The 13165-nt window shown below is 58.2% G+C and overlaps 1 protein-coding gene across 2 annotated transcripts in view; it reads right to left on the reverse strand.

The window, feature by feature from the left end:
• The window catches only part of SLC9A3R2 (SLC9A3 regulator 2), a 22904-nt gene extending 9851 nt beyond the window's left edge, over window positions 1–13053 (reverse strand). Inside the window, exon 1 of one of the 2 annotated variants that reach the window (XM_034670610.1) lies at window positions 12017–13053. In XM_034670610.1, coding sequence (XP_034526501.1) covers window positions 12017–12067 — 51 coding nt within the window. In that variant the 5' untranslated portion in view covers window positions 12068–13053. Of the gene's footprint in view, window positions 1–1330; window positions 1391–12016 lie in introns of those variants that run through there. The other variant, XM_034670611.1, reaches the window with a different exon arrangement.
• Window positions 13054–13165: the final 112 nt, after the last annotated feature.

Here is a 13165-nt window from a genome sequence, read left to right on the forward strand (position 1 = left end):
CCCGCCCCTTCCCCGCCTCCTGCGTGGGGCCGCCCCCGCCCCGAGTCCCGGCGGGTCCTGGCGGTGGCCTGGCCTGGGCAACCCGCCAGTCCCGGGGGGAGGCCGCAGGGCCTAGGACCCCCTCTGTCTCAACCCGACTCTGGGCAGCCTCCCTGGCGCCAGCGCCTGTGCCAACTAGGCCAGGAACATTTATTGAGCACCTACGGTATGCATGACACAGAGGCGGGCTCTTGAGGTTGGAGAGGAGTGGAGAAAGGATCCTCAGGCCGAGGAACTCCACACAGAGGTGGAGGGTAAAAACAAGGGCCACAGCTCTGTCCACCATCTAGGGGAACACACACACTCCTTCCCCCCCCAACCCCCGCTGTTCCTGTATCTGGATCCCTCCTGCACCCGGAGCTGCCCTACCCCAGCAGAGTCCCAGGATGGTCCAGGAGGCAAAAAAAGGAGTTTGGAAGTAACAAGGCAGCAGCTCTCACCTATACTCTGGAGGCCAGTGACTGGGTGGCTCCCTGGCCCTCCCCAGGAGATCGTTTGTGCTTATCTGTGCTGGGGACATCTATTAAACATTACCCCCCCCACACACACACACACAAACACACCTCTCTTTGCCAGAGCCCCTCACTTGTGCCCCTGCTCAACCCAGGCAAAGATGAAATGTACCCAGGACTTTGGCCTCTGACCTCTTGGCTTGTGATCAGGGCTCACAGAAGCTGTTCCCATGAGCTGGCCCTGTGATCTCCCTCTGCCCCAGCCCACCCTTCCCTCCATCCTTCTCCCCTAGCATCTAGCCATCCCCAGCATGAGTGCCCCTTCCCCCAACCAGAAAAGAATGACAACAGAAAATCGGTTACGCTTTGCTGCGTCTCTGAGTGCACTTTATCTGGAAAAACCCAAGAGTGCTCAGGCCATTTTGCAGATCAAGAAACTGAGTTCTAGAGGGGCGCCTGGGTGGCACAGCGGTTAAGCATCTGCCTTCGGCTCAGGGCGTGATCCCGGTGTTATGGGATCGAGCCCCACATCAGGCTCCTCCGCTAGGAGCCTGCTTCTTCCTCTCCCACTCCCCCTGCTTGTGTTCCCTCTCTCGCTGGCCGTCTCTATCTCTATCAAATAAATAAATAAAATATTTAAAAAAAAAAAAGAAAGAAAGAAACTGAGTTCTAGAGAGGAACAAGACCCAGGCAAGGTTCCCCAGCTCCTCTTAGGCACTGCTGTGAGATTCCAAGTCCACACTTTATCATGGAGCTCTTTCTCAGCCTCCGATTCAGGAAGATAGCTGAACTCCCCCTCAGTCTGGCCCTCCCCAGCCTGCCCAGCCCCCTGCACATACCTGGTCCCTGGGGGTCAGGCACAGCCAGCCCAGACAGTTCCCCATGGGGGCAGAAGCTGGCTCGGCTCAGGCCCTGTCCTTGCTGCTCCTTCTCCCCTCTCCAGTGCCCTCAGCCTGGGCGCCCAGCCCCCGCCCAAGCACAGGGCTCTCCTCTGGGCAGCCTCCTGGGCTGCGGCCCCTTGAGTGTCCACACCCGGCTGCTGCCCCTAAAAGCCACTTAGGCCAAGACTGCACGGCTGCGTCCCCACCCCTACCTCTAAGTTCCTGGCTGCTGCTGCCATAGGCTCCTGCGTAGCTGGCCACCTCTATCTGTCTGCCTGTCCAGAGGCTGCCTGTCTGGCCTGCGACTGCCTCTCTGGACCCAGACTGGTGCTGCTGCTCCTGGAGGCTGTGAGGATGGGTGTGGTCTACCATATACCACCCCAGGTGGGGCTTAGGGGTCACCGCCTGGCAACCAGGACCAGCCAGGACCTGCCAGGCTGTGGCTTGGGGCCACACCAGAGTCTAGGGAGGTAGCTGGATGGGAGACCCCCAGGCTGGGGGTAGAGAAGGTAGGAGTCCCTGGTCCTCTGGGTCCGGAGGCTTGGAGATCTCCTCCCGCCTCCCTGGGACAGACACTCCCAGGATCAGCCTCAACCAGTCAGTGAAGATGGAAGGGAACAGAACACCACTGGAGGGAGGGGTAGCCAGGGGCTTGTGGTCGCAGCCAGGGGCTAGAACACTGCCTCACAGCATCACAGCATCACAAAGGAGGCTCCAAAGCAAAAAAGGAGTTGAAGAAGCACCAGGACGGTAACAAAGTAACAAAGGCCACCTCAGAGAGTAAGGAAGGGGCTGGTGAACAGCCACAGAATAAAGGCAGCAGGGAAGAGGGGCAGGTAAATTCCGAAGGGGGAGCAGGAATGGGTGAGAGGGAACAGGGTTAAGTATGGGCCCCATGAACAGAGGCAGAGAAAGCTAACCGAGCTACTCTCCTGGGCAAACTCTCCCGCGCCCCTTCCTCCAGTCTCAGCCCTCCGGCTGAGACCCAAGTGGGAGTCAGAGGAACAGGCCAAGAGATAAGGCATGGACAAAGACCCAGAAGAGCGGACCGGAAGGTGCTCAGGGGCTGTAAGCTGTTTGGGGTCACCGGGAGATGGGCCAGAGGAGGTGATCAGCAAGGCCAGGGGCAGTCGGGGAGGCCAGGTGGGAGGTGATCCCCACCCCCACCTCCGACGCCCTCGCTGCCACCTTGCTACACAGGCCTTGTGACAGACGGGAAGTAGACGTTTCGGGGCTTCCCTCTCCTGGGCTGTCAGAGGGTCTACCTGGGATGGGGGCTGGCCCGGTTGTCCAGTAGCGGGGAGGGGGCTTTCTTCTCAGCTTTGAACCTACCTCCCAGCTGCAACGCCCCCAGCGATGGGCGGAGCCTGGGCCTGGGCGGGGACTCTGGGGCGTGGCAGTGGGTAGAGGCCTGGTCACAGGCCCCGGGAAGGCTTGGGGGCCCCTCAGTGGGGTGGAGCCATTAGTCTGACGCCCCGGTAATGGCCCAGAGCTTCCCGGGCCGGCGCCGCCTCCCTAATGGGCATTAATGGCCCCACGGGATGACCGGGCCTCGCTTACGACCTCCTCCCTCAGACTACGCCAGGCCTGTCTTCAGAGCCCGAAACTGGCGCAGGCGGGACCAGCGCGACGGAAAGAGACGTGAGAGCAGGACCCCCGGAGCCGAGAGCGAGCGAGAAGGGGAGAACGGCGCTGACCTCCCGAGGGAGGAGGTGCAGGAACCCGCCCACCCGCTCCGGGCCCGCCCACGCCCCGCTCCTGGCCCCTCCCACCGCCGCAGGCGCCGACTGGGGCCGCAGCCCGGAAGAGCTGCCGCGCAGCGCCGCCTACCGGCTCTCGGTGGGATTGCGTCGTCCGGGGGCTTGGCCCGGGCCCCGCCCCTCTGGCTCCTATTTGGTCCAGCCTTGCCCTGCCGGCTGAGGACTGGGGTGAGGCCGGTGCCTTGGGGCTGCTTGCACTGCGGAAGCACAGGGGTGCGTGCCATGAAGGTGGTAGGCAGAGAAGCCGGGCCTCTGCCAAGTCTCTAGTCAGCACTGCTCTTTCGCCCTGGACCTTACTGGACTGCGGTGCCTCCAGGCAGTGTGAAGTCTAGCATCTCACCGAGTGTCCAGCACTTGTGACCAAACACATGCAGAGGGTAGAGGGCACCCGGCGCTGGTGAGCGCTGGGGAACATCGCTTAGAGCCCTGGAAACAGACATTTATATGCCTTGGTAAGGGCAGGTCTGGGGCTGGCGCAGCCCTGAGGAGGGCATTTAACATGGTCTGAGGCCCTGGAGCCCTTCTTCTGGGTGGACCGTGGGGTCGTTCTGGAATCTGCCCAGAGGTCCTGCAGTCCGTGTGGGGCAGGGGGAGGAACAAGGAGACCGGGGGACAGGGCAGCCGTGTGGCCCCAGACCCTGGTGCCCTTGGTGGTGAGGAGTCTTTGAGTGTTGTGCCCTGAAGTGAGAAAGGTCAGGATGCCCACACTTTCTTTGAAAGGCCGAGTTTGGCGAGAAGCAGGAGCAGGAACGAACTTGGAGTGCAGAGAATCGGTTGACCTGGGGAGTCTGTGGACACCCCTACCCTCAGTGAAGATCGTGGAATCAGAGTCAATATGTCTAGTGTACCTGGGTGGCTCAGTCGGTGAAGCATCTGCTTTCAGCTCAGGTCATGACCCCAGGGCCCTGGGATAGAGCCCTGCATTGGACTCCCTGTTCAGCAGGGAGCCTGCTTCTCCCTCTGCCTGCTGCTCCCCCTGCTTGTGCTGTCAAATAAATAAAATCTTTAAATATATATATGTATATATATATATTTTCCCCCCAGGGGTCAGTTGGTAAGAATTGGGGGGGTGGGGTAAAAAAGAGCACCCACATTAGGGAATGGCATGGGGAGAAGAATACACCCAGGAGATGAGCAGGAATTGCCAGTAAGGAGAGACGGAGGCTTCGAGGCCAAGGAGAAGGTGGGGGCTGGTGAGTGAGTATCTCCAAGCTAGCCAGCTGGGCAGGCATGGGACCACCCCTCCTCTGGTCCTAGCTTCGTGCCCTCGTGGAAGGCCTTGCCACATGGCCAAGGGAAGACTCCAAGGGCAGACAGCATCAGGGCACAGTGATGGGGTGCTTCGAGGCCCAGGACAGTTGGGGAGTCAGAGCCCACACCGACGAGGGTTGACGAGAAAGCAAAGGGTGGAGGGGCCCAGACACTTGTGAGCAGGCGCTGTAGGGGCCCAGGTGGAGGGAGGTCCTTATTCACGATGGCGGAGCATATGTACACAGGGGCTGGAGCCAATAACTGAAAATGCAGAGGGGATAAGAGGTGGAAGGGTCTCTGAGGAGGCAAGGGGCCCTTCCTCCCTAGAAGGAGAGCAGGACCTTGAAGAAGGGGGCCAGGGGTTCTCACTTCCTCTCCAGAAGCCATTGGCCGAGGGGAAGGAGGGTTGCAAAGATCAGGTTTGAAATGAATCTGGGGAGATGGGAGAAAGGCTGGGTGGGCTGCTAGGTCTTAAGTTCCCTTAAGGAAGACATTTGCCCCAGCCTGGTCAGGAGGCATAGTGAGGGGGCACTCTGGGGCTCCCAGAGGCTGGGGTGGGGGCTCTGGCTCAGCTGGTAGGGTATGAGTCCTGTTTTCCTCTTTCTGGTAGATGGCTGTGGGACCCAAGGTCTGACTTGCGCCTACCTCCCATGAGACCTCTCCTCTTCTGGGGGACCCTGGGACCTGATCTGATGACCCACCCCAGAACAGGAGGGACAATACTGGCAGAGAAAGAAGGGGACCTAGGCCCCAGCAGTGTCTCTGCCTCTGTCCCCTCTTTGCCCCCACCCCCCAAGCACTTACAGGTCCAGCTGGTTAGGAGGGGGCATCCCTTGGCCAGGGAGAGGGTTCCTGGTATCTGCCAGGGTGTGAACCCAGCCGATTGCCCTCTGAAACTAGATGCCAAGTAGATATCACAGAGGAAAGGGGTCACACGTGGGAACTCATGAACTAGGCAGCTTTTATTGACCAGATCGCCTGGCTTGGCCTGAGCTGTGCGCCCAGGAGGATGAGTAGACTCAGCCAGCGTCAGACGAGGGGGTGTCCCCAGCAAGGGCTGCACTCAGGATGGCCCTGGGGAGAGGTGAGGGCCATCGAAGGTGGTTCGCTGTGCAGACCCTGGCTGAACAGGAGACACTCTGAAGGCTCTAGAGAGAACAGAGCAGGACCTTGGGAAGAAGGTTGTGCTCCCACCACTAACCCCCCGCCCCCCCACCCAAGGCTGGAAGGGTAGAAAGCCTTTCTGGGCAAGAAGTGGGAGGTAGGAAGGTCGTAGGGTGTCTTGTGGGCACCCGGCTCCGGGCCCAGATCTCTCCAGACATCCTCCACCCGCTGCTGTCCCGGTCCCTTTCTCTCCCCACGTACCTGGCCTGCTTCACGGAGGTCCAGGAAGGGGCGCCCAGCCGCGGCTCCAGTTCGGGCTCGGGCTCAGCGGCGCGCTGGCTCCGAGGAGCACTGACCCGGACCCCTGCGCGGGAGTACCTGCGTCCCATCTCCAACAGTTCCCGAACCCCAGAGGAAAGCAGGAGAGCACCGCTGGGGACAGGCGCCGGAGAGAGGGTGTCTTTGGCAGAGAGCCCCTGGGAGAACTCGCCCAGGCCTTGGGTATCCCAGGCAAGGGATCCGGCAGCGGGGCGCAGCGCTCGGCGCCACATATAGGGCGAGCGGCGCAGCCCCATGAGCAAGCCGGCGGCGCGGCCCACTGTGTGGTAGCGGGGACTTGCCACGTGCTTGTACCAGGCGCCGGCGGGCGGCGAGGACAGCAGCAGCAGCAGCAATGCGAGCATCGGCCGGCCCGCAGCGCCCCGCAGCCCCGCGGCCCGCGCCAGGGTGCTCAGGGTGACGGCCGCCCGGCGGGGCAGGCCAGGAGCTCACTCAGCTGGGTCTGCGCGCACTGCCTGCGGCGTCGGGGAACCAGAGCGTCGGGGGACCAGAGCGTCGGGGGGGCCGCGGCGCAGCGGATCCAGCTAGAACTGCTCGCTGGCCCCGCCCCGCTCGCCCCCGCGGTACTCGCTGGGCTCGCAAAGGCAGGGGGAGGGATGAAGAGGGGAGAGGGGCCCCCGGCTCCTGGGGCGGGGGTGATCGGAGTATCTTCTCTGAGTGGGTGGGCCTTCAGCTAGAACTCATCTTGACGCTCCGCTCCGCTCTCGGGGCGCCCCTGCCCCCGCTCAAGAACTGTCAGGAAACCGGGATGGGGGGGACGTGGGCAAAGGGATGCCTCCTTAGCCAGAGCTCTTGCAGGCTGGGCACCAGCAGAGCAAAGACTGGGAGGCGCCAGCAGAGCAAAGTGGGGTCCTCTGCATCCTTCGAGAGCCCTCTGTGTATCTCCTGTCCCGAGGGCTGTCTCCTGTCCCACCTACAGAGCTCTTCAATGTCGCCCCACCCCTCCCCATCCTCTCCCACCCTAGCCGGTGGGAGCCCTCCAACCTACTTCACAGCTGCCGCCACAAGGAGCCCTTCCTGAGATGGGTTAGTGGTTCCCCATGGCTTCCAGAAGAGTAAGCAAGCCCCTCCTCTTACCCCAGCCCTGGGCTGGGCAGGACAAGGTCCTGTGGATCTCCATCCCGGTCTCTGGTGTGATCCCCTCAAGACCACTGTCTCCAGCCAGTTTCCATCTTTCTGCGTTACAACCTGCAATTCTACCCGCCTCTGTTTCTGTGCCTGGAACGTCCTTCCCTTCCCAGCAAACTTGCACTCATCATTTGGATCCTGCCCACATGGCCCTCATCTGAATAGTCCCCCTGGAATATTCCTCCGTGGCTGTACACGTTTAACAACCCCTTCCAGAGGGCAGAGCGTGACCCATTCTTGCCTGAGCCCCAGCCCAGGAAGGATGCAACCTCGAAATAATCAGACCTCACCCCACCCCCAGGGACCACACCAGTCAAGGAACACTTTCTAGATCCCAGACGCCAGGAATCCTGAAATGTCTTTTTTTTTTTTTAAAGATTTTATTTATTTGTCAGAGAGAGAGAGAGGGAGAGAGCGAGCACGCAAGCAGGGGGAGGGGCTGGCTTCCCACAGAGCTGATGGGACTCGACCCCAGGACCCTGGGATCATGACCTGAGCCAAAGGCAGACACTTAACAACTGAGCCACCCAGGTGCCCCCAAAAATAAAATCTTGAAAAAAACAATCATCCTGCCTTGGGCTGCCTGCTCGGTGGGGAGTCTGCTTCTCCCTCCCTCCACCTCTTCCCGGGCTTGTGGGCGCTCTGTCTCGCTCACTCCCGCTCAAATAAATAAATAAATAACATCTTTAAAGACATTTTTAAAAAGATTTTATTTTTTCAAGTAATCTCTATACCCAGCGTGGGGCTCGAACTCAGAACTCCCAGATCAAGAGTTGCATGCCCCACCGACGGAGCCAGCCATTGACCTCTTTTACCAATGAAGAAAGTAAGGCACAAGGAAAATGGGCTTGTTCAGATCACCTGTTGCGTAAGCAGTGGGGCGAATGGATCCGACCCAGGCCCCCCAGCCTGACAGCACCAGTTTGGGGACCTGAACTGTAGTTCTCCATGGAAACGGCCCCTCGCCCTCTGCCTGTCTCTTCAGCAAGAGGCATGATTCTGGGAGTGAAGGGAACAAAGTCCTTCCTCCCGAATCTCCATGTCAAGGGGCCACAGAGGATGCACCTCGAAGGCAGGAGGGTCCCAACTTGGTAGTAGGGAGCCCTGGGGGGGCAGTTAGAAGCAACACAGCCCTCCCTACAAAGACCCTGTGGAACGGGGGAGAGGCGAGCCCTGAGCCTCCTGTACCTCAACCTCTCCTGTCTCGTCACTTGCAAACTGGGACGGTAAGAGCCCCTTCTCAGCTTACTGCGAGCATTAATCCAGGCGTGGGTCTTGGCACCAGGCTTGGCACACGGGCTACCATCTCCTGCTGTTACTGTTCCAGAGGCTGACCAGCTTCTAAGCTGTCAGTAGAATGCTTTGATGGAGGGGTGACTGGCGCAGGGACTGTGGGGTAGGGGGTGGAGAGGGAGCTGCGGGTGCACTGGAGGGGCCTGGAGGACCACAGGGACCAGGGAGCCTTGTGGAAAGCAGCCTCCCCGGGGGGCCCTTGGGCTGGAGAGCTGCCTGGAGTATGCAGTGTGCGGGCAGTGCGGCACGACACGGTCCACCAGGGTCCCCTGACGCTGCACAACCTCCGAGCTAGAACACTTGGTGGGGGTGGGGGGTGGGAGCTGCCTGAAGCCCCCCACACCCCCAGCTCTGGGGTGGGGGGGAGAGTCCGGGTGCCCCCTGGAGGTGGCCCAGTAGGATCACGTGCGGCTAGGCGGTAATGGGTCTGGAGCCATTAGAACCCAGAGTAGAGCTACGGGTGCCTGGATAAATCTCCAAAACACAGTGTTCGAGAAAGAGGAGAGTACCCTGCGCGACGCTACGTTCCACAGCCGTTTAAATACCCGTCCTGCTTGTTTCTGGCTGTGAAGCCCACGAGATGATGAAGGCCCCCAGTGAGACGGAGCGGGGCTCCTGCCGGGTGACAGTGTGCAGAAGGCATGTGCGGAGGGAGCCTAGGGCCGGGGTGGGGGAGCAAAGCACACCATAGTCCTAGGGACTCCCAACTTGGGGTACAGGGGAGGGGCTCTGCCCAGCCCTGAGCCCAGGGGCTCAGTGACAAAGGCCTCCCCGCTCCCCCGCCGCAGGGGTCTGGAGCCACTGTGTGAGGAGAGGAGGAGGGGAGGAGGTGATGGGCCCATGAGAGCTGACTCTCCTTTCCGGGACTCACCTCTCCCTTCACCCCTCCTAGAAACCAGGGGAGCGTGGCTTTGGACTGTCTGCACGCCACCCGTCCCCAAGGGCACCAAGCTGCCCGTGTGCCAGGACCACTCAGCCTCAACACCAGGCACGGAGCCCGGTCCCAACAAGGACTCCATCCTAAGGGCACAGTGCTTGAGCAAATCTGTTTTGTCTTCTTTTTATTTATCTATTTCTATCAAGCTAATTTACATTATAAATATGCCAGTATAAGGAAGAAATTAAAACTGTCCCTGACCCACCCTTTTACTTCCCAGTCCTGCTCTCCAGAGGCAACAGCTTCCAACTCCTTCAGGTCTTTCTTCTAGTACTGACCCCCTATTCAAAAATCATCATCTTAACTGCTATTCTAAAAGTCAGTGGTGTTTTTAAGACACTATACCGTACTTTGAGTAAAGCGTGTACGTCTAGTCTTCACAAGTGCGTTTGTTACGTATGCATACGCCTGCGTGCCCACAGCCCACAACAAGAGAGCCAAGATTTCAGCTCCCAGGGACCTCCCTTTGCCCCCCGCCCCAGCCAGAAGCCCCCAGCATAACTGATCACCTCATCAGGAGTCCTACCCTCAGCGCCACCAACATGTGGGGGCTGTCCCGTGCAACGGGGGACGTTCAGCAGCATCCCTAGCCATCACTCACTTGTATGGGCAGAATTACAGCCCCTCCCCCAGACATATGTACCCGATATCCTGAAACCGGTGCACACCCACCTGAAGCGGTAAGGGGGGGGACTGCAGTTGCAGAGGAACTTAGGGATGATCAATAGCAGACTTTAGTAGAAGCAGACAGTCCTGGATTATGCAGGTAGGCCCAGCGCCATCATGCGGGGGTAAGTGTGGAGGGAGGCGGTGTGGGAAAAGGGGCGGTGACTAGGGAGAGGCTGGCAAGATGCACCCTGCAGATAGAGGACGGGGCCTCGGATGCTGGAGACGATGACGTGGATTCCCACCGGAAGGCGTGCACCCCACCTGCACCTTGATTTTATCCCAGTGAGACCTGTTTCCAACTTCTGAATTCCCTAACTATAAGATAATAAATTTGTGTTGTTAAGGCGCTAAGTTTGTGGTAATTTTTTAACACTGGCCATGGAAAGCTAATGACCCCGTAGATGCCAGAAATGCTCCCATTCAGAGACCACCACAAATGTCTCTTTGGGGGTAAAACTGCCCCCGATTGAGGACCACAGACCCTTAGATTATAAACTGCCACTTTCTGATTTATCTGTTTCAGGCAGCACCAGAAGGCTTCCTACAAACTTAGATGAGGCTTGGGCCCTCTCATGCTCTCTCCATCCTCCTGCTGGGATTTTGTCACAACTTTCGGCTAACTCACCAGTCAGTTTATGTTGTTGTGGCTGAGTATTAACTGTTGTACGATTCCATTTCCTTTCTCACGGATTGCTTTTTCTCCCCCATTGCTTGTTTTTTTATATACTTATTGTGCTATTTTCCCCCAAAGGCTCTGAGAGATAGAGCGAGCTCCTTGCAACAACTATTCCCGATTCTCAGGCACGTGAGGGCACCCCGATCAGGTCCATGTTTGCTCTGGAGGCTCCTGCTCCAGGCTGCTCACCCCCTTCCCACACATCCACGTTGGTGCCTCCACATGGGCTCACCCTGCGCTCTGCTCTGGCTCTCATCTGGGTTGGAACGCGTTTTCTGGATGCCAGGCCATCTTCCAACTGGTACTCCCTAACATTTGGAGACACAAACTCTCTGGTAGTTTCATGTGAAAGGGGACATGGGAGCTAAGTAATTTGTCCCTTTTATGTGTCTTGATGCCTAATGGAAAGATTTTCTGGGCATAGAATTTGTGGGTGGATATCCTACTCCCTCGGAAATTTGAGGGAATCTCTGGCTTCCAGTGTTCTGGGAGTAAAGTCCTACTCTGAATTCCTCTTCTAGGATCTCCTCCTGCCTTACGCCCTCCTCCCTAAAGCTGTCAGGGTCTTTGCTTCGTCTGCAGTCCTCTAGTATGCGGGGACGTCACGTGCTGATGGCCTTTCTTCCTTGGCTGGGCCCTCTCAGTGTGAAGACTCATGTCCTTCAGTGACAGCCCGCACTGCCTTACTAGTTTCTGGATAATTTGCGCCTCTCCACCTTCTCTGTTCCCTCTGACATTCCTCTTAATTAGATATTGCACCTTCTAGATTCAGAGTTCCAGCTTCTTTTCTCTCTTTGCGTTCTGCTTGCTGGGAGATTTTTCAATTGTATCTTCCCAATTTGCTCTTGAATTTTTATTATGATTCTGATTTCTAAGAGCCCTTTCTTGTTCTGATTGTTTTGAGCTTGTTATTGTTCAAGACATCCTAACCTCATTTCACAGAAGCAGCATCTTTTCTGGAAATATCAAATACAGCTCCTTTCTTTCTTCCTTCCTTCCTCTCTCTCTCTCTCTCTTTTTAAAGTAGGCTCCCCACGCAACATGGGGCTGGAACTTACGACCCCAAGATCAAGAGTCATGTGCTTCACGGAATGAGCCAGCCAGGCACCCCACATTCTGTTCCTTCTAAAGCCTCCTTTTGCTCCCTGGGTCTGCTTAGTTTGGTCCATCTTTCACACTGCAGACTTTCCTCATGAGTCTGGAGATCCTTGGCTGCCTGTCTGTCCCCGTGTATGAGTGAGACCTGGATGCTCTTTCTTTGCTAAGCGGTGGGCTTCACTGCCAGAATGGCTTTTCATTCTGTAATGGGGTGGGCAGCGAAGCTGTTCTCTGGAGCTGGTCAGTTTCTGAGCGTAAGTGTGGGGGCATGGATCAGATACAGAAGTCAGGCCAGGGAAGGAGGGCCCAGGTCCCCGGGTTCCATGCACTAACTTGCAGGGATTCCTGTTTTCGGTCCCTTGCCTCAGCTCACCCTCAGTGAAACTTACCAGGGTTCTCCCCAAAGGTCTTAAGGATGCTTTGCAAAGTGAGTCACTCATCTTCCTGTCATTTCGAGATTTGTTTACAGCCTTCACTAGCTGCTCCTTCTTCCTGTTCTCTTGGCGCTTGTGGGCTGGCAGTCTTCTATTCTTTCACTGTCGTTTAGTGGGTTTGTGTGACAGTGAGAGGGCGTCTGCATGTGGCCTGTCCACCAGTTTTACTTGGTGTGCTGATGCCTGTTTTGCAAGTGATTAAGCCAAGGGCTCAGTGAGCTAACCAAGTTCACCAGCAAATAAGTGGCTGAACTGGGGGTTCAAGCCCATTTCTGTCTCATCTTAAAGTCCAGGCTCACTCCCCAACAACACACAGCCTTTTTCTAGAAGGCTTCAGATTTGGAAAGGCTTCAGACTTGCTCCTTTGATGCCAGAAGGGGGGTTTGGAGTGTGCCTGTTCCCCAAGGGTAGGGAGGAAGCCCTCCAACACCTGCGGGGGCCTGAAGCCCAGTATTCACCACGGAGCACTCAGCAAACCCGCCCTGACGCTTCCCTGCGCCAGGCCTCCGACCTCAGCTGGGTGTGCCCTGCGAAGAGCGCCAAGTTCCCTGCCTGATTTTCCTCTCAGGATCCGGGGAGGCAGTTCCTGGCTCGGAGATGGATGCCACCAAAAAAGTCTTTTCTGATAAGGACTTGCAGAAAGTTCTTACTTGGGGAGGCCGGGGCGGGCGGAGGGGTGTGCGCTGCATATAACAAGCGGTCTGGACTGGAGAGAAACTGTGGGCTCCCCATACGGCGGCTATATTTAGCAAATAAACTGCAGCACGTGCGGTTAAATCTGCATTTCAGATGAACGCGGGACAGCATGTCAACACAAGGACGGCCTACCCACGGCAAGGACGTACTCACACTGCCCAACTGAACGCCGTCCGTTGCTGCTCTGAAATTCCAAGCTACCTGGCGGCGCAGCGTCTTGGGGGCCGTGTAGCCCCGGCGGAGGCAGGCGAGGGGGGGCCATACACCCGCCCGCGCCCCCGGCTCGCGCCCCTCCGGGGCGGAAGTGGCGGCGTGCGCTTCCGTCGGGCGGGGCCGTTGCTGGGCGGGGCGCTGACGTCGCCCGGAAGGGGCGGGCCCGCCGGAGCCAGGCCGCGCGGTCGCACCGCG

The sequence above is a fragment of the Ailuropoda melanoleuca genome, chromosome 10 (genome assembly GCF_002007445.2).
Source record: "Ailuropoda melanoleuca isolate Jingjing chromosome 10, ASM200744v2, whole genome shotgun sequence".
Taxonomy (NCBI): Eukaryota; Metazoa; Chordata; class Mammalia; order Carnivora; family Ursidae; genus Ailuropoda; species Ailuropoda melanoleuca.